The following is a 23,916-nucleotide window of genomic DNA, read 5'->3' as shown; positions in this document are numbered from 1 at the left end:
TATTGTATATTTCTTATTTTAGCTTACGACTTCCTGCAGTTTCACAAACGTCTGCATCATTAAATGATGCTCAGTCTGGTGAATGTGAAGTTGATTCAACAGTTATGAATGATGTTGGAAATGATAAGATTCATAAATTAGAGATGCAAATGAGGTCTGATGAACATGTGCAACAGTTAGGTAAGCTACATGGAAGTAATGCTTATTAAAAATCCCAATGTTAGCTTATTATTTATGTCCTATTATTGATTCATGCTGATTGACTTTTAATTAGAATATAGTGAAAATCTCATCGGAGGAGAAATAATTTTATCTAAAGAATGTTGGTTATCAAGGCTGTCAGCAAGTGTTCATATCTCTCCTGCAATTCTTCCAATATTTGAATTCACGGGTACAGATGCCTTTGATGGCTATGGAGATTACAGTAATCCTGGCATGAAATGTACGACCACATTGGTTGCACCTTATAGAGGGCAGAGGTCATTGTTGAGCCTGGAGTTTGTTTCCTCTGACATTTTTCTACTTTCTGTCTATGATGTTCACACTCAAATTGTGCAGCAGTAGCTGCAGTAGTTGTGCGCCAGCCAGTGCAGTCTTCTGCAATGATCAGGAGTTTAACGAATGAGATACGGGCCCGCCTGCCAAAATAAAAATTCGGCCCCCCTCAAATAAAATGTAAAACCTATGAATAAATATAAATTTAATTACAGCAGGTAGAAATAATGCAATGTATTGTCTAATTATATGAACAAAACAATGAATCATTATTATAGGATGATTATTAAATAATGTTTAATAGGTTTTATTTGACTGCCTCCGTAGTTTAACGGCTATAAACTGCTGAACTGCCAACCATGAACCATTTAGTTGTTCATACTTAACTTTAATTGGTTTCATTTTTCTGTATTACAGAACTATACCCTGTAACCAATGCCGAAGTCTCGGTTATAATATTTTTTTTATTACAACAAAGAAAAATATGTATACAAATTAAATTAAATCAGAAACTGTTCAAGTGCAGTTAAAAAAGAATCAGACTGTACAATCAGTAAGCTTATTAACTTCATGCAAAAAGAGATTGTTCAAAACTGAGTTGACTGATTGTTACTACACCAACTTCTTATTGGCATTATACACTGTTGTCCAATAAATGTGTGACAACCATTAAATATTCTAAACAATTTGTGGAATAATACGATCTTAGGTGCACTACACAGCAAGAAAACATCATTTTGTAACTAGAATATGATATTTTGGTATTAATTTTCATTGCTGTAATTATTTTTAAATAATTTGGTGTAGGTCTTTCCTGAAGAGCATGTCACTGTGTTGCGAGAGACAGCAGCTGTGCTGTGTTACACTCAATATAATAAACTGCTGCTAGATGCAATCAAGTGGCGATTCCTCTACGTACAAATTGTAAAGAAAAAGAAAAGAAAGAGCTATTTCGACTGATTCTACAAAATAGCCCTGATCATTTTCATGCAGGCTGACATTAGGCTACATAAATATTATTTTTACTTCTTCGAGAGGAGACCGCGGAGCCCCTTAAAGGCCCGGGCCCACCTGCATTGCAGGCCCTGCAGGCCCTAACATTACGCCCCTGGCAGTGATGTACCAAGTACTTGGATCAGCGTCAGTGCTCCTGAAAGTCTTCTCAATCTGATCTTTATAGCACTTCAGAGGGGCAACATGGGTTCTCCTGCCTGTACTGATTTCACTATACAGAATTGTTTGAGGAAGTCTATCATCTTCCATGTGCTAGACATGCCCAAATCATCTTGAGTTGATGACCAATGATGGTGGCCTCTATACCGTTCATCTTTACCCTCTCTAGAACAGTGTTTGGAATGTAGTCATCCCATTTGATGTTCATAATGTATCTAAGCTTCTGTTGATGGAAGCATTCCAGTTTCTTCATATCATGGTGATATACTGTAGACTCCAGGTTTCATATCCATAGAGTAGGGTGGAGATGACAACTGCTCAATACACCATCAATTTTTTATATATTCTTAAATTTTTATTCAGGGAAACCTGATGTGTAAGATGTCTGAAAGCTCTATGGGCAGCATGTATTCTGTTCTCCATGTCCTTCTTCATTGAACTGTTTCTACATAAAATACTTCCTAGGTAGATGAAATTATTTACTTGCTCTAGAGGCATACTGGAGATTAGAAATACTGAAATATGGAAATCAGTTCCAGGAGCTGGCTGAGCAAGTACCTTTGTTTTAGGAATGTCGATGGTTAGCCCAAATCATTCATATGCCCTTGTGAAACAGTTAAATGACATTTGCTGCTCATCAAATTTATAAGCTAGAGAAACATTGTCTGCATATTGCAGTTCATTGACATGAGTGAGACTAAAAAGTCTCTCTGATCGGAGTCTGGCCTGATTGAATAGCCCTCCATCAAACCTATACTGAAGTTCCACACCTGCATTGTTGTCAGACGATGTCTCATGGAACATTGCCACCAGGTACAGGGCAAAGAGTGTTGATGCAAGTACACAGCCTTGCTTAAGCCCATTAGTGATGGGAAATTATCCCGAAGTTTCATTTTGGTACAACACTTGTCCAAGCATATTATCATGGAGTGCCCATATCAATCCAACAAAGTGTTCTGCACAGCCAATTGCCTTAAAACCATCCACGTTGCTTCACTAGGCACTGTATCGAAGGTCTTTTCCAGGTTCTCTGCACTTTTCATGGAGTTGTCTTGCTCAGAAGATCATATCTGTAGTGCCTCTTGATGGATGGAACCCATATTGGGATTCAGGAAATACCTTCTCAGAGACTCTGTGGCGACGATTTGACAGAATCCTCACAAATATTTTACCAGCTATGGAGAGCCGGGATATGCCAAAGTAATTATCACAGATGCTTTGATTACCTTTTTTTGAAGATGGTGACACTTGTGGAATTCTTCATGTCAGCAAGAATCTTGCAAGATTCCCATGTTAGAAGGATCACGGAGAAAAGCCTTCTCTGCGGTCTCTCTGATGGTGTTTCTTAAGAAGGATCAGGGAGAAAAAGCCTCCTCTGCAGTCTCTCTGATGGTGTTTCTTAATGTGGTTCACTCTGACTCAACATCTTTTGTGTTGATTGGATATTTATTTAGTTGATTTGAAAGAGTGCCTTGTAAAGTACTGCAAACAACTTAATTCTAAAGATTGGTGCTGTTGAATTTTCTACTAGAAGGGTTCGAGAAGTAAAGTCGTGGCTTATGATGTAGCCTATGAGGATCCTTAGTCAACTAATTAGAAGTCTATGGTCAGTCCAACAGTCATCAATGTTACGTGCTGTCTTTGTGATAAGAACATCTTTTCTGTCATGCTGCCTAGTGACGACATAGTCATTGAGATGCCAGTGTTTGGAACATGGGTCCATCCACGTGGTCTTGAAGCGATTAGGTAGGCGGAAATGTGTGTTGGTGATGAAGAGCTCATGCTAGAGCACAGAGACCAAGAAGTAGCAGTCCATTTACATTGCATTTTCCTTTGCCTTGTTTAGCCATGACATTCTCCCATTATCAGTAGTCTCTTCCCACTCTGGCATTGAAATCACCAAGTAACAAGATTTTATCCTTAGTATCTATGTTGTCAAGAAGACTGTTCAGTAGGTGGTAGAATCAGTTCTTAGAATCTCATTATCATCTAAAGTAGGAGCATAGTGGAGATAAAGGTAAGAATTCTCACTCCAGCAAGAGGAATTCAAGGATACATGAGCCTTTCATTGACTGCAACAGGTGTAAGCTATTGTTCTTTCACTAGTTTTGTCTTTCTGCACATTCAACACTACGTATACATGGTTCACCTACATCCTTTCCTTTCCAAAAGATGGTGTAGCCTTAGCTGGGCTCACTTACTTATCCTTCACCCAATAACCTAGTTTCATTCAGAGCAGCAACATCTGTATTTAACCTAATTAGCCCATGAGTAACAAGAGCTCTTTCATCTCTCTGGCCTATTCTTATTATTTTTTAAGTATAGAAGAGTCCTGACATTCCATGTTCCAATAATCATAATCATACCATTCTTCCTTAATTCTCGTCTACAAAAATTTGAGTGAGATTGTGGGTGTGGATTTCCAAACAGGTTTTAGTGTGATTACCGATGTTTAGCCCACATTTTCTAGGGCCTTCTCCATGCAGGGTGGCCAGCGGTTATCCTAAAAGGGCCTGCCCAGTCATAGATGCAGGACCGGATCTGTGAGTAGTCACAGGTCTCAGGGAGATGACCATCACACAACTGCTGCTGCCAGTGTGCAGCTTCAGACTAATAGCTGTCAGTTTCACCCAAACCCTACTACCACCACCCTTACCCCATCGCTATTGGACTTCTGAAGGAAATGGCAGGAGAAATTGCCATTAGTGTGATTTTGTTTAAGGTGTGGATCACATCTTTCCAGGAAGTGACCCACACACTATGATTCCTGAGCCATTCATCATCGCACATGGAACATGAGACATATGATTTCAGACACCAGAATGCAATGAACTGCCACAGTCTCAAGAAAGGTTGAGCAGCACCTTTGCAGCCAGTCTGTCTGGCATGACCTCTTCTGCTTCCATGATCGTTGGAAAACTGAAAGATAACTGGTTCCTCCTCCATCCATTTTGCCGTTAGATCAAACGTACAATGGTTCATCCACCGTATACATTGCTGGAGCATTGCTAATCGCCCTTCCAAGCAGTTGACCATCCAGAAGGAGATGTGTTTGGTCCACGAGAGCTATTTTATTTTGCTCAAGTCTGCCAGCAAGCTGATGAGGAACTCCTTCCCCCTATCTGCCACCTGGAACCTCTGGTACAAGAAAATAGACCAATGAAGTCAGCACTGTGTTGTGACCATCATCTATTTATCTCCATTCCCCAGAGTGAATACATTAGTAGAGAATATCCCTTTGGAACTTACTTGGACAATTCTTGAGCTGACCGGAAACTATCTAGAAAACTGAGTGGCATTCCAAAATCCTTACCCCTGCCAGGCGTCAGACCTATGTTAAACGATAAGTCAAGGGGAACACACTAGTATACAGTAGAAATAAGGCATATTCGGTAAAGCTTCCAACAAGAAATGTTCATAAACTTAAGAAATAGAGCTAAAATAATTTTTTAAAGTGGACAATATCTACATTGAAACATTGTGCCCCATGACATATCTGAAGTTAAGCAACATTAGGTGTCATTAGTACTGGAGCAGGTGACTGTGATCTGTATTACAAATTAAAAAGACAATAACTCTTTATCTTCTTAACGTTCTCTTTAAAATGCCCAGTGTTTTAAAAGCTACCCATGTAATTTACATAACATAGAGGTACTAACTATTATGGACTGCCTGTAATTATTACAGATTTCGTCTCACTATTAAGGAGAAATTATTACGGAGAAGTGAAATTATCACAGTAATGAATTGTACAAAGGATGGAATATGTCAGTGGTGCTTGTTTCTATACACTCTAGTTGTCTAGCATACGGATTCAAATGGCACTCATTTGCTAAACGAACAAGAAACTTATTCCTGAGTTTCTGAACACTAACCCATACGTTTCTGTTATGAGCATGTTCAGAACTGGCACTCACGCCAATTTCAAGAATAAGGTCCCAGAGCACTCATTTGCTAAACGAACAAGAAACCTATTCCTGAGTTTCTGAACACTAACCCATACGTTTCTGTTATGAGTATGTTCAGAAACTGGCACTCATGCCAATTTCAAGAATAAGGTCCCAGATGAACAAAGGCACTCGTTTGAAGAGTGATTGACTGATGACTTGCTGTGAACAATGTAGTTCTTTTCGTTGGTTGTAGTGTATCCGTAGTGGCTATGTACGATGGGGTTACTGATAACCCACTTCGCAGATTGGCACATTATGATAAGGTGTAGCTTGCTTGACTTATGATACATTTATTTCAAGTTCTTTATGCCACTAGAAGTGTTTGTGCAAAATATGTTTCTAGATGATTATTCCAGAGTATGATAAACATATTCAAGCGTCACTCATATGTACCATGTCCCACTAAATTTAATCCCAAGGAAAAGAAAGTGAAAATACAGGGAAAATAGACCTAGCTTACTAGTGGGAACCCTGTGTTGTGGTTGTCAAAGCAAGTATGGCAAAGCAAGTTTGTCCTATTTTGAACTTATAAGAGATGTCAAAAAGCAACTATACAAATTTAAAAGTTCTATCTAGAGAAGATTCAGAGATACAGGGATGTATACTTATCCATTTTTGATGAGGTAGAACATGCCAACTCCCCATAAGAGAGGATCATCATGTTCTATTTCCCCTTAAAACAGCAGGGGCAGATGTTGATGACCTAAAAAATTGCTGAAAATGATCAATAAAATGCCCTTAAATTTATGAAAAAATGCAACAAAATAATTTAAAAAGACTTTAAAATATTTAACCAAACTGAATTCTGGTGACTGGTTTTGAATTATAATATATCCCTGCACAGCTCTTGTTTTTAGAGAAATAATTATCTTCTAGTTTCCTTGGAAGTGTATATAAATATGAATGTAATGATTTGCTGTATGCCCTCGAGTAACCTGGGAACACATGTTCTTCGCACTTGTTACAACTTTCAGATGTTTTTCTTATTTAATGTGTTGCTGTATAACAAACTTCCATTCCTTACTCACTTTAACACCGCACAATGTACAAAATAAAACATGCCCATCTGTTGTAAACATGTCTTTTCCAAATTCATTCACTAACTGAATTTAAAATATATTTGAAGTGATTTCACTCTTGGTATTTTTCTTGCACGGAATTACTTGGGAGGATAATTTTGTACTGAAGTAGAAAGTTATGTTTCCAATCCCTTCTCATTTCCATTTGTTCTTGGCATTGAGATACGCGAGGTTGAATGACTGGCTGTAGAGACGAATGTGAAGGCTGGTTCCTTATACTTGAAACACGTTAGGAAATACTTTCTCCTAATTATCAGAGTTCTGTATTGTGTTCCTGAACATATTTTGGAAACACAAGACTCACAGGTATAAATCCTTTCCTTATCTTTTCTTAGTCACCAACAGATTACATAGATGTTAGGCCCCTTTAAACAACATGCATCATCATCATCATCATCATCATCATCATCATCAGAAAAATGTATAATTTTTTATGTTGTCATTTGTGGACAATATAGAATGCATGCATAAATTTAAAAAATTTAAAATGATCTAAAAATTCTTTACAATTCTACATATTGACCTAAAACCTTCTTGAAAGTTGAAATAATGACTGATCATCTCAAATCAGCAAAAAAAATGCAAAATAAAAACATGTTATCATTTCTTCTTCTTCAACCGGGCGAGTTGGCCGTGCGCGTAGAGGCGTGCGGCTGTGAGCTTGCATCCGGGAGATAGTAGGTTCGAATCCCACTATCGGCAGCCCTGAAAATGGTTTTCCGTGGTTTCCCATTTTCACACCAGGCAAATGCTGGGGCTGTACCTTAATTAAGGCCACGGCCGCTTCCTTCCAACTCCTAGGCCTTTCCTATCCCATCGTCGCCATAAGACCTATCTGTGTCGGCGCGACGTAAAGCCCCTAGCAAAAAAAAAAAAAAAATCTTCTTCTTCATTTAGGCCTACAATGGACCACATGGTTCCTAACTCTGGTGAGCTTTTTCCTTCTTCTTAGCCCAGTATTCCTTCTAGCACTATGGATGTCTTTTCTTTCTTGAGTCCATTTCACTCCTACTCCTGGACACAGTGATTTAGCTGTTAGTGACTGGAGAGTGTTGGATGTCTTGATTAACTTTCTGAACTTATCTCAGCTGTAAATGTCAGTGTGATCAATGTTTATGTATTGTAGATCTTTCCGAACTAAATTCGTCCATTTGGCATTTGTTTCTTCCCTGTAGATACAGTGTTGAAGATCCTTGAAGTGAGTCTCTGGCTGTCCATCCTGACTATGTGGCCATAGAACATTAGTCTTCTCTTCCTCATAGCTGTTGTAATGCTCTCTATTTTACTGTAATGTTCTTTGTTGTGCCTGATTCTGTACCCAACTCTTTCTTTCTGAGGATCTTTCGGTCTTTCAGAGCCAGTTTTCTGAGCTGTCCTTCCCAGGTCATGTTTAGGCATTCTGAGGCATATAGTACAGATGGTCTTATTACAGTGTTGTAGTGTCTAAGTTTAAGATCCAAGGAGAGGGATTTAGAGTGCATCTACTCTTCATTGCAAGGTCCTCATTTATATTTGGGGTTATCCATTCTCCAAAATATTTGAATGAGTTGGCCTTTCATATTATTTTGTCCCCCACAGAAATGAAGTTGGGTGCTTCTCTGATGTTGGTCAGAAATTCTGTTTCGTTGACAGCGATCTTCAGCCCTACTTTAGATGGTATGTGTTCGAGAGAGGATAGCTGGTACGTAGCTTCTTTCATAGTTGAAGCTAAGAGTGTGAAGTCATCTGCGAAGGCTAATCAAGTCACTGTTAACTTGTCTCTTTTGTAGCCGATTTTTAATCCAGAGGTATCAGCTAGTGTATTCGTCCATTCCCGAATGATCTTCTCCAGCAGACAGTTAAACAGGATGGGGGACATACCATCTTCTTGTCTAGTTATTATCATTTGATATATCACAGAATGAATTTCTATACTACTGAGCAACACTTTTTTTTTCAACTTGCTTCACGTTGCACTGGCTCAAATAAGTCTTATGGCGATGATGCAATAGGAAAGGCCTAGGAGTGGGGTTCGAACCCACTATCTCCTGAATGCAAGCTCACAGTTGCGCACCCTTAACTACACAACCAACTCGCCTGGTGAGCAATATCCTAATGCAAAGAGAAAAAAAATGATGACATTTCAACAACATCCACCCTTTAGTAATAACATGGTATCCCATTCCTTTCATGAGTGGTTTAACATCACACTAACACATCAAAAGTTTTTGGCAATACAAGGATGGGAAAGGGCTAGGATTGGGAAGGTAGCAACCATGGCCTTAATTAAGGTACAGCCCCAGCATTTGCCTGGTGTAATATCATTCACTTGAAGCTGATGTCATTCAGCTATGTTACTGTCATAAACTTGCAGAGGAAAAGTAAAATTCATAGACTTCATTGAATTAATTGTTAAAATGAGTTCAGAATTTGACTGCAGTTTCCAAGACTCATCATCGTCATCATCATCAAGTTTCCACTCGTTTCCCAGGTGTGGTTTACGAGCACTCTCCATTTTAGTCTATTCATGTACCACTGCTCCTTCAAGACTTCATCCCATTTGATACCTTTGGATGTGATATCTTCCTTCACTTAGTCCAGCCATCTCCTCCGAGGTCTTCCAACAGGTCTCTTTCCAGTAATCTCAGTATGCAACCATTGTTTTGCAATTCTTCTTTCTATCATACGTTTGATGTGACCAAACAATCGCAAATGTGCCCTAGTTATGGTCTCCTTCAGGGACTGATTTATTCCAGCTTGTTCTCTAATCTTCTCATTTCTTACTTTGTCTTTCCTAGTCTTTTCAAGCATGCTTCTTAGAAACTTCATTTCTGAAGCCTGAAGTCTACTGTCTTTTTTGTTAGTTGTGCATGTTTCCAACCCATAAGTCAATATAGGGACAAATTATGTTCGAAACAGAGTTTATTTTGATCTTAATGGCACTTGTTTATTCCAGAGCAGATATTGAACTTGCTGATAGAATTGACTGGATTTCTGAATATGGTTATAATTCAAGCTGTATTCTGTTGTCACTTGATATTATGCATCCAAGGTACTGATACTGGTTTACTGTTTCCAATTGTCACCCTCCAGCATTATATATTTTTTAAATTTTATTTAAATGCTATTTGTTCGGAGCGTCGACCCATGTGGATCTTTTGCCCCTACTGGCACCATATTGTATGAACCTGCGTGTAATTGGAATGGTGGTAGTGTGAAATGTTGCGTATGAGGAAAGGAAGATTAAGGATGTCACAAATACCCAGTCCCCAGGCCAGGGATATTAATCTTTACAATTAAAAAACCCTGACCCGGCCAGGAATCGAACCCGGGGCCGCCGGGTGACAGACAGACGCGTTGCCCCCTACACCGTGGGGCCAGACTTATATTATATTTACTTCTCTGTCTATTAACAGACATTGCAGCAGTTTTTGTAGCGCTTAATTTCAGTGATTTTTTTTCAGATGATCATTCCAGACATTCGGCCTTTCCTGGATTTCCATCTCACTCTTTCCCCAGATAACTATATCATTTGCAAACGCAAATGCTTTAAGATCCATGTCGGTGTTCTGCTTCACTTCTTTTATGATTTCATCCATGATGGTGATGAATCATAATGGTGAAAGGGCACTGCCTTGTTGCACTCCTCTAGATGTCTGGAACCAATCTGAGTATCCATTTCCTACTTGAACACAACTGTAGCAGTCATCATAAAGCATTTTTATTCTCTGAATGAGTTCCATAGATACATTCTTCTTTTTAAGACACTCCCATATAGTTGTTCTAGGGATACTATTGAATGCTTTTTCGATGTCTAGAAACACAAATGTCAAGTTACGATCTTTCTCCCTGTGCTTTTCTAATATCATTTTCAGTGTGAATATGAGGTCTATAGTTGATCTATCTTTCCTAAATCCATATTGTTTTTCTTGCTGTTGGGGTTCAGTAATTTTCCTTAATCTTTTCTTGAGAATCTTCTTAAATATTGTTAAACCATCATCATCATTATTATTATTATTATTACATTCGCTATAAATAGGTTAGATAACGTGTTGATATAAAATGGCTCTGTGCGCTGCCCAGATACTATTTTGAACGTTTAGTTTTAGGATTTGTGTCACCTGTTAATTATATGTGAAGTGCATTTTTTTAATTTTTTTTTTAGATTTCTTTATAGTGATGTTGATTGATAATTGATGAACTTTTTTTAAACAATTTGTTTTAAGTCGTACCAGCACAGATAGGTTGTACTGCCGACAGTGTGATTCGAACCCACCCAAACCGTGCAGCCACTTGTTCGGTTTTTACAAACTATTTTGTAGCTTTAGAGTTATTGTTGTGTGTTTGATTTAAAAGTTTTAATTTTAGATTATTTTGATTCATATGGGACTTTGTCCATGTGGCAGCCCAGATTGTCTGGGAAGTTATTGGTCTTTTCAAATAATAAAAATCAGTGATAACTTTATGTATTTACACGTCGTGCTAAAGATATGATTTACACAGTTCCAACTGTCATTGGGACTGTTACCAATCACCCCAGCAAACTCCAAAACTGGGAATTCAGTACTTATCTCGGTCATTTTGGACATTTCTTTTCTCACCCCCTTATGACCCGCATGGCGATGGAGGCTGAAATTGAACTTAAATGGCATCCAGAGTGTCAAAATTACCTCAGTGACCCCAAAAAGTATGGATTTGACACTAATGTTGGTCATTTTCAATTATTTTTTACATGTGACTCCCTCCCAACCCCCAACCAAAGGGGTACTAGGGTTGTCTTACCCCTACAGTATTTTGCTCCAGATAGCAAGTCATTTGTGTATCAAATTTGGTTGACAGTTATGCTGGAATATGGACGCATACATACATAATATTGGTCATTTTGCACATTTTCTTTTTCACCCCTTCTCACTCTCCATGCCAGTGATGGCTAAACTTGGACTTAAATGTCATCTGGAGTGTCACTATTCATCTTAGTGACCCCAGAAAACGATGGATTCAACACTAATATAGGTCATTTTCGATTATTTTTACATGTCATTCCCTTCCCACTCCACCCTCAGGAATGTTAGGTGTGTCTTACTCCTACGGTATTTCTCTCCAGATAGTACTAAGTTATATGTGTACCAAGTTTGGATGAAATTGCAGGTTTGCCTATAGTCACCATCATTTCTAATCGTTTAGCTTCGCCAATATCTTTACATAAAGATATTGTTCCTTCACTGTATGCAACCCGCTACATAAAGAATGTAATGCGAGGGTAAGCCTTCACCTTCAATTATTGGAATGATCATTTAATGACTTGATTTTACGACTACTCAAAACTGAATGAACTTAGAGTTCTATCAGCGCCAGGTAATTCCGGAGAGAATAAAACAAAAATGAAGCAAATCAGTTCAGTAGAATGGACGGACAGATTGGACAAAGCTGTTTTTTGTAAGCTCTTTTAATATATAGATTATTATTATTATTATTATTATTATTATTATTATTATTATTATTATTATTATTATTATTATCATTATCATTATTATTATTATTATTATGTCCGACTCATTGGCTGAATGGTCAGCGTACTGGCCTTCGGTTCAGAGGGTCCCGGGTTCGATTCCTGGCCGGGTCGGGGATTTTAACCTTAATTGGTTAATTCCAATGGCCCGGGGGCTGGGTGTTTGTGCTGTCCCCAACATCCCTGCAACTCACACACCACACATAACACTATCCTCCACCACAATAACACGCAGTTACCTACAAATGGCAGATGCCGCCCACCCTCATCGGAGGGTCTGCCTTACAAGGGCTGCACTCGGCTAGAAATAGCCACACGAAATTATTATTTATTTATTTATTTATTTATTTATTTATTTATTTATTTTACGCCCACATTAGAGGACTGAAATCAGTCTATATACAGTCAAGTCTTATGAATATTGGTTACAAATTTGATGTTTCTTCTTTTGTTCCCAGAAATGTTTCAATCTCTCTGAACTGGCTGCCCGTTCTAAGTCAGTTATGTTGTACTGTTTGCGTGTATAGGTCTTCAGTTTAAGTCTCATGTCGTTATTTCTCAGGATCCTCTTCTCTTCCCTGTTTTCAATTTGTTGAATTGTCAAGCCTAATTCATTTAAATCTTCTTGGACTTCTTTGAACTAGTGATTTTTAGTTTTACTATTATTATTATTATTATTATTATCATCATCATCATTATTATTATTATTATCATCAGTGTAGAGACAGCTAGGATGGTTTGTTTGTTTGTTTGTTTGTTTGTTTGTTTGTTTGTTTGTTTGTTTTAACGTATGTTATTACAGTACTTAACCAGAATTTCTAGTCTGACAAAATCTTCTACATTGTTCCCTTATTTTGCTAGTTACAGTAGAGGTATCTCAAACAACTGCACAGCAGCTAGTTATCTCACAGAGGCAGGAACTAAAGGACAGCAATATTAAAAATGTATATAGTGAATTTCAAAGCCATTTAATAAAAAGGTAAGAATTTTCCTTTAAGTATAAACTAGTTTTAACAAAATGTATGATCTCAGCACACAGTTTATGGAGAGAGATTCATGCATTGGAGTAAAGGAAGTCCTTCCTTTTAATATCATATTTTACCTTCCATATACCAGTACTGTCTTTCCCCTTTGTTTTTTTTGTTTGTTTTTTACACAATCATCTTGGTTTTTATTTTTCATGCAAGGATGATTATTTTCCTTATAATATCCTGTTTGTATTTTTTAATATTTTATTTGACTTCCATAAGAAAAAAAAATCAGCCTCTTTTCTGTACATTGGTATGGTCCTAGCTTCTACCAAAGTACATCAAAATACATTGACTGCTACACAACAAAGTGAATGTTTCTGTTCTCAGCAGCAATGCACCTGGGGAGCCTGTTTGGATCACAAAAGGTATCAAGAAGGAATGTGTGATCTGTCTGACTTTGTTCTGTATATTTATGGAGACTATACCACATGTTACATGTTATAATTCTCATGTTAGGTCCGTATTGAAATGTACGTAAATACAAAGTATGTTACAAGTGTTTATTTATATATCCACCTATTCAATACAAAGAGATCTTTTTAGAAATTAAATATTATTATAAAATGTTAAGGGACATGTTTCGCCCATATTAAGGGCGTCATCAGCCTCAAATTCAAACCTGTATGGTGAAAAATCAGGATCCTGATTGCTCAAACCTGTATGGTGAAAAATCAGGATCCTGATTGCTCTTACAAGCCATAAAAAGAGGATATCATTATAGGTGTCAGTCTAAACATACAAAATATTAGAATGTCCTTGGCTAAAATTGCAGTATCAAGCTGCATGTCATAAGTTCACATGAATATACTTTCCGGAGCGTTGAAAAACTTGTTGGGGTAGGGCAGTAAACAGCTCAGTCTTTATAATGAAACAGAAATGTGCCTCCTTGAAGATGACAAGAAAAAGCAAAGCTGATGCTGAACAGCCATTTAAGAGATCTGTTGTCTTATCACAACATACGATATCGACATCTGTAACAGTGTATCAGCTTTGCTTTTTCTTATCATCTTCAAGGAGGCACATTTCTGTTTCATTATAAAGACTGAGCTGTTTACTGCCCTACCCCAACAAGTTTTTCAACGCTCCGGAAAGTATATTCATGTGAACTTATGACATGCAGCTGGATACTGCAATTTTAGCCAAGGACATTCTAATATTTTGTATGTTTAGACTGACACCTATAATGATATCCTCTTTTTATGGCTTGTAAGAGCAATCAGGATCCTGATTTTTCACCATACAGGTTTGAATTTGAGGCTGATGATGCCCTTAATATGGGCGAAACATGTCCCTTAACATTTTATAATAATATTTAATTTCTAAAAAGATCTCTTTGTATTGAATAGGTGGATATATAAATAAACACTTGTAACATACTTTGTATATACCGCATGTTTCTGAAGGAAGACTTCCTCTGGGTGTGGAATAGTGTATAGATTTGATAGCAGATTATTTCATCTTAGCAGAATGTGAACCAAGACAAAAGTATCCTCAAATGAAATCAATTAATCAATGAGCTGCATTTAGGACTCACCTAGATGGCAGATTCCATATCAGTTCTTTACCTAGTCTTTTCTTAAATGTTTCCAAAAAACTTGGAAATTTATCGAACATTACCCTTGAAAAATTAATCCAATCCCCTTATTCCTCAACATAAAGCAAGTTGTAAAACAAAAGTTTCTTACATGATTTCAAAGAAGTTGGAAATTTATCAAACATTTCCCTTGATAAATTATTCCACTCTGTAATTGCTCTACCTATAAGTGCCAGCTTCATCAGGAGGACAGTCTTCAACTCCCAGTGAGGGACCATTTCTTCAGATCTTAAATCATGACGTGGGAAGTATAGGATAAGGAGAAAGCTGGATAAATGTATGTAGTAGAAAGAGACAAAATTAGAGATCAGTACAAGTGGCAAAGAACTAGGAACACAGGACAAACCAGCAGAACAAACAAGTAACAAACCACAAAGTAGTACATAGAAAAATAGGAACATATAATAGTGTAAGCATAATAGCTGGTCAGTGGAAGAGAGGGAGTAACAAAGGGCTTTCTCCTCATCAATCCCAATTTCTTAATACATTGATTTCTTCCCAGCTCCTGGCGAGCTTGTTTCAGCTTTCCAGCCTCATAGGTTTCTTATTCAGGGACCTGTTTATCACATCTTCAGCAGTGATGTGGGAAATGCCCATCAAACCAAAACCCATAGTGGATCTTGATGGATCTTGGCCTACCAAGTGACCACTGCTGAGCTCAAAGGCTTGTAAATTATGAGGTGGCATGTGATAAGTGTGACAAATCCCCTTGGCCATTATTCTTTGTATCTAGACCAGGATCACTATATCACCATCAAATAACTCCTCAATCACATAATCATGTAGGCTGAATGGACCTTGGAATCAATTCTAATGTCAAGGTAAAAGTCCCGAACAGGTAATGAACCTAGGGTAACCAGGTAGGAGACAGGCTTGCTACTCCTAGATTGCAGGGCTGGCTATGGAACGTGTAAGCTTAGGAGAAAGTCAGATAAGTATAGAAAATAGGAAGATACAAAGAAAATACATGTGGTAATAGACTACGAACAAAGGACAAACACAGTCTTTTTATCCTTTATTTTTCTTTCTATAATCAGTTGTATCAGGGTGTATTTATTATTTCAGAAGATGCAACCCAAATAGGCTGCTTTTCTGTATTTGGCAAGTGTTAGGACTTTGCACTATTTCCCATTAGCAATGGCATTTTCAATATTGCGTGGTAAGTCCACATTTCAAATCCTTCAATGGGTTCATTGACTGTCCAGTCTTTGATAACAGTAGCATGCAACTCTCCATGACATAGCAATGGATTTTGAATATGAAGCAAATACACTATAGAGAATATGTGACACTTCGCGAGATATCGCAAGACGTTGATTGGCAGCACACCTAGCGGGACAGCCTTGAAGCTGAATGTAGTAGTAATACCAATCAGTTGTAGGCTTTTTTAAAGTCCACAAAGGTTATTGCAAGAGGTTTGTTTTGCTTCTTTTAAGATGCTATGGCTAATTTTAAAGTGATGATTCGTTCTGCACAGCTTCTCCAAGGTCTGAAGCCTCCTTGGTATTCACCTAATTCTTCCTCTAGTTGCTCTTTGATCCTCCTGTATAGGATTCTGGAGAAAATCTTGTATCTGCAGTCTAAGAGGGAGATACCTCTGTAATTATCTGGATTGCTTTTATCTCCTTTTTTGTGGAGTGGGTGGATTATGCCTGTGGTCCAATGTTCGGGGAACTTTTCTGTTATCCAGATTTTTGTTAGGGCCATTTGTAGGCATGTTCGAACTGTATCACTGGCATATTTCCACATTTCTGCGAAAACTTGGTCTTTTCCGCATACCTTATGATTTTTCAACTCTCTGAGTGCTGTTTCCACCTCTTGGATTGTTTATGAGTTCAGGCGGGGTTTTGATGGGCCTATCTGTATTAATTGCTAAAAGTTCCTGGGTTTCTTCACAATTCAAAAGTTTAATGAATGCTTTTGCCATGATTTCGGCATTTTCCTTGTCATGATGTGTCGTTTTTCCATCTTCACTTTTCCGCATTAACGTAGGAGGGGCAAATTTTTGTACTTGTCTTCCAAAGAGTTTGTAAAAGTCTCTGGAATTGGTTTTGTGGTAATTTTCTTCTATTGAGTTGATTAGATCTTTCTGTGATTGTCTCTTAGTTTGCCTGATAATTTCTGTGAACTTTTTCCTGATATTTTTGAGGTTGGTTGCACTTTCTTCTGTTTTGTGTGTTCGATATTTTAACCAGGCCTGATGTCTTTCTTCATGAATTTTGTCACATTCTGAGGTCCACCAGGCATGTCTTTTACGTGTGTTCAATGGGGCTAAATTTTCAGCTTGTTGCCTGAGAATTGGAACCAGTTCTTCTAAGTTATCTGTCAGTTTTATGTTTTGTGTGACTTCTCTATATTTATCATTTCTAATTAATTGGTGAGGATAAAAGTTCCCGTTTTGTTTATTATGTTTTGGTTTCTTTTTTAGTGGTGTGAACTTAACTTTGATTTTGACTATGTAATGATCTGAACCTATATCTACTCCTCTTAATACTTTAACATTGTAGATTTCTCTCTGGAAGGTTTTGTCCATAAATACATGATCCAGCTGCCATTCCCCTGTTCTCCAATCAGGATGTTTCCAAGTTTTAAGTTTGTTGAGCCTCCTTTTGAAGTATGTGGACTTTGAGATCAATTTGTGTTCTCTGCAGAGTTCAACAAGTCTTTGACCATTCTTATTTGTATGTTTATGTGGAGCCCATTTCCCAATGATACATCAGTATTTCTTTTCTCTTCCGAGTTGGGCATTGAAGTCCCCTAACAGGATCTTAACGTTGTTAATATTTATTTAGTTTACAGTTTGGTCAATGAGATCCCAAGACTTTTCCTCTTTTTTCCTAGTGTTTGTTAGAAAATTCTTTTCATTAGTAGGGGCATGGGCATTTATGATGGTATAAATTTTGTTGGATGCTTTTAAACTCAAAGTTGCAATTCTGCGTGAGATGGCTTGAAAATTGATTATTGAATCTATGATTTTCACATTGACTATAAATCCAGTTCCAAATTGGGAACACTGTTTCATAACCCTTAGTCCAGGTTTTCCATTGTAAATTCTGTAGCCTTGAGATTCGAATGGTTCTTCTGTAGTATTTCTCATCTCCTGGAGTCCTGCTACTAAAATTTTCTGTTTATCTAATTCGTCCGTCGAGTTCTTTAGTTTTACTGCTTTAAGTAGAGAATTCATATTATGAGTTGCAATGTAGTTGATCTGATCTTGTTTGATCCTGTTCTTATGTGCTGACATAGGAATGGGCGATTGCCAATGCTCCGACTCATTGACGCCTTTTAGGTGGCTACCCACCGAATCCGATGTAGCCTTCTCCTGCTTTCTTGGACAGGACGGCGGAATTTTTTTTTTCCTAAAAGACCGTTCCATGGTTGACTTTCGATACTCGGGTGGCTGATTGCAGTGGTTTCCCACTGGGCAATGGGGTCGCCACGTCCCTACGTCAAAAATTGAAACAAAATACATAAAACAAAAATTCTTCTTCTACTTCTACTGCTTTTCCCACATCTGTGGGGTCGCGGGTGCGAGCTGCGTCACACACATATGGATTTGGCCCTATTTTGCAGCTGAATGCCCTCCGTGACGCCAACCCTATATGGAAGGATGTAATCACTATACCTCAGATTTTAGGGAGAGACCTATTTTGTCCTTGGAGAGAGAACTTAAAATGAAGTTGTATTTACACATTTAATGTATTTATAAGGTTAGAAACGGTGGTCCTGTAGTACACAAAAAATGCCTGAATTGACTTTAAAACCTATATTTTGCTGGGTTGAGTGGCTCAGAAGGTTGAAGCACTGGCCTTCTGAGCCCAACTTGGCAGGTTTGATCCTGGCTCAGTCTGGTTGTTTTTGAAGCTGCTCAAATACATCAGGCTCGTGTCAATAGATTTACTGGCACATAAAAGAACTCCTGCGGGACAGAATTGCGACACGTCAGCATCTCCAAAAACCGTCAAAAGTAGTTAGTGGGATGTAAAAACAATACCATTATTTATTATTATTAAGCTATATTTGCCTATATTCCTATAATTCATATTTTTATCCCTAAATTGGTTAAAATGATTTGAATGTATTCCAATAAAATGAAATATTTGCTGACCCGTTTTCAGTATATTAAATAAAATATTAAAATCTGAAAGCTGTAAAAACTACACTCCCCGGAAAGCCTTACGAACCTCCCGCAGCAAACACTCCCGTAGTTTGTCACTAGGTAGGAGACAGTATCCATTGACCTGCTGGGGAAAAAACCCTCCATTTCATCCTGTGAGAACAGTTTGGTATTCCTGTTTCTTCAGTGTGTGAATTATGCCGAAAGTGTCAGGTTCCAAGTCATCTTTAATTAAAAGTGGTTACAAGAGTTCCCCCATTTCACATCGGATGGTAAAATTCTGAGACGTTTGTAGCACAGAGGTGAGTGACACACGATTTATTTTTCCCCCTAACGAGTTATTATCTATTTAACAAAATAAACATGGTGTTTTAATTGAAGCCTATTAAAATACGTAAAGTTCAAGCTGCCTAAATATATTTTAGAACCTATTTGAGAATATATTTCAAGCAGCTAAATAACATTTTAACACCTAAAAATCCGTGGTCTAGTAATCACTAATACATGTTTCGGTGGTTATTGAAAGTGTAATGTGTTGTCTGAATATGAAGAGAAAAGTGTTGGAACAAACACAAATACCCAGTCCCCCGAGCCAGAATAATTTTTCTCTAAGTTTTCATTCCCCTCCCTGAAGGAGAGGAGCAGGCTACCTTGAAGTTTACGCCTTCACCCTGGGCAGGAGTTCAGGCAGGTTGGGGAAGGAGCAATAATGTTAGGAAGAGGGGAAATTGAAGTGAAGAACAGGGAGGTGTGCAAAGTTTTTTAAATTTATTCATTTTATTTTTTGTTTTTATATTTTGTTTTGTTTTCATATGTGTTTTTCTTTTCCTTTTTTACTTTTTCAAGTGCAGAATAATAGTATTTAAAATAGAGTAATGTATAACTTTTTAAAAAGAAGTGAAGAATCATATTATCATTATATTATAATATAATAATAATATGATTTACAACTCATAAACATTCTTATGAATAGATACATATAGCCTTTTATTAATGCAAGTACAGTATTATATCATCTATATATATTGAAACAGGAACGCCCGTACTTCAGTTTATCGGAGAGCATGAGAAACGACAAGGCGTGTACGGCCCATGCTAAGAGAGTGAGAGAGAGAGCAGGGTAGTGAAAATTTTTTTTAATGATTAAGTGGATCCTTCAGTTTATTCAATAGATATGCAAAGAATTATGTCACCTTGTACAGCTGAATCGTGGAGTTGTCCTTGAAGGCGTGGAGGGGACGTCGTCCTGCGGCGGCTGCGTCGTCTTGCGGTCGGCGTCGGCGTTGTCTTCCGTCGTTGGTGTTTTCTCTGTATTAGTGTTGATGGCGACTCGAACCTGAGGCAGGAACGGGGAAATGTGGAGCTTCCACATCGGACGTCATGGGACTCTGGTGTGACACCTCTAAGGCGAAGCACACCGAAATAGTTCCCACAGTCAATGATGTTGAACGCACTTTAGCAGCAAGGATAAAGCCAGAGTCACAGTTCCAAACGAAAACAATCTAGGACCTTCCGAGGTGCAGTGATTAAGCACTTCACAAAGAAAATTAAATTCACCGGGTACAGTCTCTGCACTGTACACCATGAGCACAATATTTACACACTTGTTGAAATAAACGACAATCCAAGTTCTGTTACGTCGTAATTTTTAGAAGATTATCACTGGCACTTAAGATCATACGTGATTCTGAACAGGTTATGATGGGAATTGGCATGGTCCCTCGGAAAGAAATTACGATACCGTATTCCACAAGTTAATACTGTCTTTAAGAGGGAATGTTGGCACAGTTTATTACGAACACAGTTCAATGGATAGACACAGTCTTTAAATGAAATGCAGGCTGGCACAGTTTTATGTTAGAAACGTTATCGCTGTTTTCACACAGTCTTTAAACGAAATCAAGGTTGGCACAGTTTATGCTAGAAACACAGTCTTTAAATGAAATCAAGGTTGGCACAGTTTATGCTAGAAACACAGTCCTTAAATTTAATCAAGGCTGGCACAGTTTATGCTAGAAACATTCATAGTCCACAAACGAAATATAATCGCCCAGTCGTACAGACTGATAAAAACGAAATTACGTTTTTGTTCATGCACAAAGTGCAAGCCCATGGAGAAAGCTTCCAACACTAACGTTTCTGAACTCAAGTATACAGCCGGACCGAGTGACGAATTATATCGCGACGTGCTTACTTGCGCACACACACACACACACTGAACTCACGGCTTACTGCCGACTCCCCTCACTCTCTCTGCCTACGGCACACTTCAGCTGCACACTGCCCACACTGCCACTGCCTTCGTAATGTCCAGGCCGTACTGTACCTCTGATGACGTCACGCTTTGGGGGGAACTTGAAGGCGATACGCATACGCTCCGCTTGAATAACATACTCGTTTAATTTACTTAAAGAACTGTTAACACCTTATAAAACCAAAACCTATCGTCAAATATTTGTTAATTCTGACGTACAATGCATATTCTTCTCCGTAACGTTCTATTTCTCGCGTATATACGTTCGTTTGCGTGAGGTACAGCCTAACACTTTGAGGCATATTCTTGCGATTTTATCCATTTTCTGGTCAACTGGAACATTCACACCATACACACTCACAGAAAACATGCAGCCAATTACCATTACTATTTATTACAAATATAAATTATTTCTGTACCTCACTGTTTCCACTCCATGAACACTGCAGCTTTCCTGGACCTCTTGCAGGAAGTTACACGAGTATGCAGTAGGTCTGCTCTCTTTGAAGCACTTTGTTGAATACACAAGTCGGTGTGAATTTTGGAAAAGTTATTTAAAAACATATTCACCCAAATATATATACACACTGTCCGGCCAGGTCTTTCAATTTCTTCCCGCAGTCACAAATGACTAGGGAATCTGCCAACTGCATTGACTCCAAAGCCAAGGATTCTGAGACACACTTAGGATTGTCTGAATTTAGAAATACCATCTTATATGCATCTGACACTAACACACAAAATACTTTGTACACCTCAATTCTAAGTTCTATTGATATGTCTGATGGATACTTTAAGCCCCCTCGATTTAGGAAATTCAGATATCTTACGTCTGGAGGTAATTCATATATAAGATCTGAATCTGTCAGAAAATAAAATTTACATAAATCACACTGCTGTTTGATACTTTTTTTTTTGGTTGCTATTTGCTTTTCGTCGCGCCGACACAGATAGGTCTTACGGCGAGGATAGGACAGGAAAGGTCTAGGAATGGGAAAGAAGCGGCCGTGGCCTTAATTAAGGTACAGCCCCAGCATTTGCCTAGCGTGAAAATAGGAAACCACGGAAAACCATCTTCAGGGCTGCCGACAGTGTGGTTCGAACCCACTGTCTGCCGAATACTGGATACTGGCCGCACTTAAGCGACTGCAGCTATCGAGCTCGGTGATACTCATAAATAAGACTTGTATTTTCAAATACACCGAATTCAGATAAGCCATAGGTCTGATTACATAAAAATACAGGACCTACCTAATGGGACCCATGTTTATGACATAATAAAAAATGTAACTCACCGTCAGGACGTGACACTCTTATTTCTCTCAGGATGTGATTTTCAGGAAAGTGCTTGATACACACAACTGTGTTTTGATTAACTATTAAATTCTCCTTGGGAATAGCCTTTTTCCATAACTTAACTCGTTCTTCATCAGAAGGAAACACAAATACCGGAGTGTACTCTCCTTGTTTATAACTGGCTTTGCAGCCAGGCACACAGCAACTCTTAGGCATGGTGATTTCCCTCACTGATCATCTTAATTCAAGTATATACAATTCGTGGTTAATAATAAAATACAGAATGCACAAACTCAATCAATTTTACACTATAAATATAACTTTACACAAATAAACTACAAAATTAAAACACCGAAGAACGATCTTCTTAACCTAGGCCTATAGCTTCACATAAATACACGCTCACACTAAGTTTTCTTCACTAATTAACGACTTTCCACTTAATAATGCAGTCGATGACGACTCATTCTCACATATATCGGAGTGAACATGCAGCCATCGTTAAAGGTTTCAATAAAACTGCGAAAATCTATGTTTAACTCTACTAACTCATGTGCTAAACTTCCCCCCTAACGATCAGCTGATTGCTTTCCCGCGCTTGTTACAGTACGGCCTGGGCATCACGAAGGCAGTGACACTGCACACTCTCTGCTTTACCCCAGGCTGGCGATTCGCTTATATTGCCGAAGGTCGGTGGGCGTGGCTACACATGTGGGCCCCAAGAAAATTTTATATCTTGGCCATCTTTACACCGATTGACATGAAATTTCGGCTAGCAGCGATCATTATTCCTGCCTGCAAGGTGACGTTATTGAAATATTGATATCACATTTCGTTCATGCTGCAATGCTATGGAACACGAAAGAACCTTCTGCGTGACGTCGCTTGACCTTGGCCGGTGTTCTGGAACAGCGCGAGCTTGCTTGCAGTTCCCACAATGCCTGTGCGCTCGGCGCAAGTTTTAAATGCTTACGGCCGGGTGTTAGCGAGTTCCTCTTAATAAATGAATGAAACGTGAATGCTCGTAGGGCGTTCCCGTTTCAATATAAAATAAGAGTTTTGTCTGTACATTGCTCAGAATTTGAAAATAATGGTATTTCTGTATCGGTCATGTCCATAGTAACATGAAAATGCACTTTTTACTTTTCCGTAATTTCTGTCTGTCTGTATGTATGTACATGCATCACGAGAAAACGGTTGAAGAGAATTTAATGAAAATCGGTATGTGAAGTCGGGGGATGAGCCTCTACAATCTAGGCTATAAATCATTTTGCTCACGCTGAGTGAAATGGTAGTTTAGGGGGAGGCCTAAAATTTAATTCTCAACTATTTATGTTAAGTGGTCTAATGAAAATCGGTATGTGAAGTCCGTGGATGAGCCTCTACAATCTAAGCTATAAATCATTTTACTCACGCTGAGTGAAGTGGTAGTTTAAGGG

General features: G+C 38.3%; 1 protein-coding gene across 2 annotated transcripts in view; it reads left to right on the top strand.

The window, feature by feature from the left end:
- The window catches only part of LOC136866446 (uncharacterized), a 95,766-nt gene that overhangs the window by 12,474 nt on the left and 59,376 nt on the right, over positions 1-23,916 (top strand). The window contains exons 3-4 of one of the 2 annotated variants that reach the window (XM_067143395.2): positions 23-180; positions 13,053-13,164. In XM_067143395.2, coding sequence (XP_066999496.2) covers positions 23-180; positions 13,053-13,164 — 270 coding nt within the window. Of the gene's footprint in view, positions 1-22; positions 181-13,046; positions 13,165-23,916 lie in introns of both variants that reach the window. The other variant, XM_067143394.2, reaches the window with a different exon arrangement.

Source organism: Anabrus simplex, chromosome 3 (genome assembly GCF_040414725.1).
Source record: "Anabrus simplex isolate iqAnaSimp1 chromosome 3, ASM4041472v1, whole genome shotgun sequence".
Classification (NCBI taxonomy): domain Eukaryota; kingdom Metazoa; phylum Arthropoda; class Insecta; order Orthoptera; family Tettigoniidae; genus Anabrus; species Anabrus simplex.
Note: the sequence above shows the minus strand (reverse complement) of the source record. Positions and strands in the feature narration are given on the sequence as shown.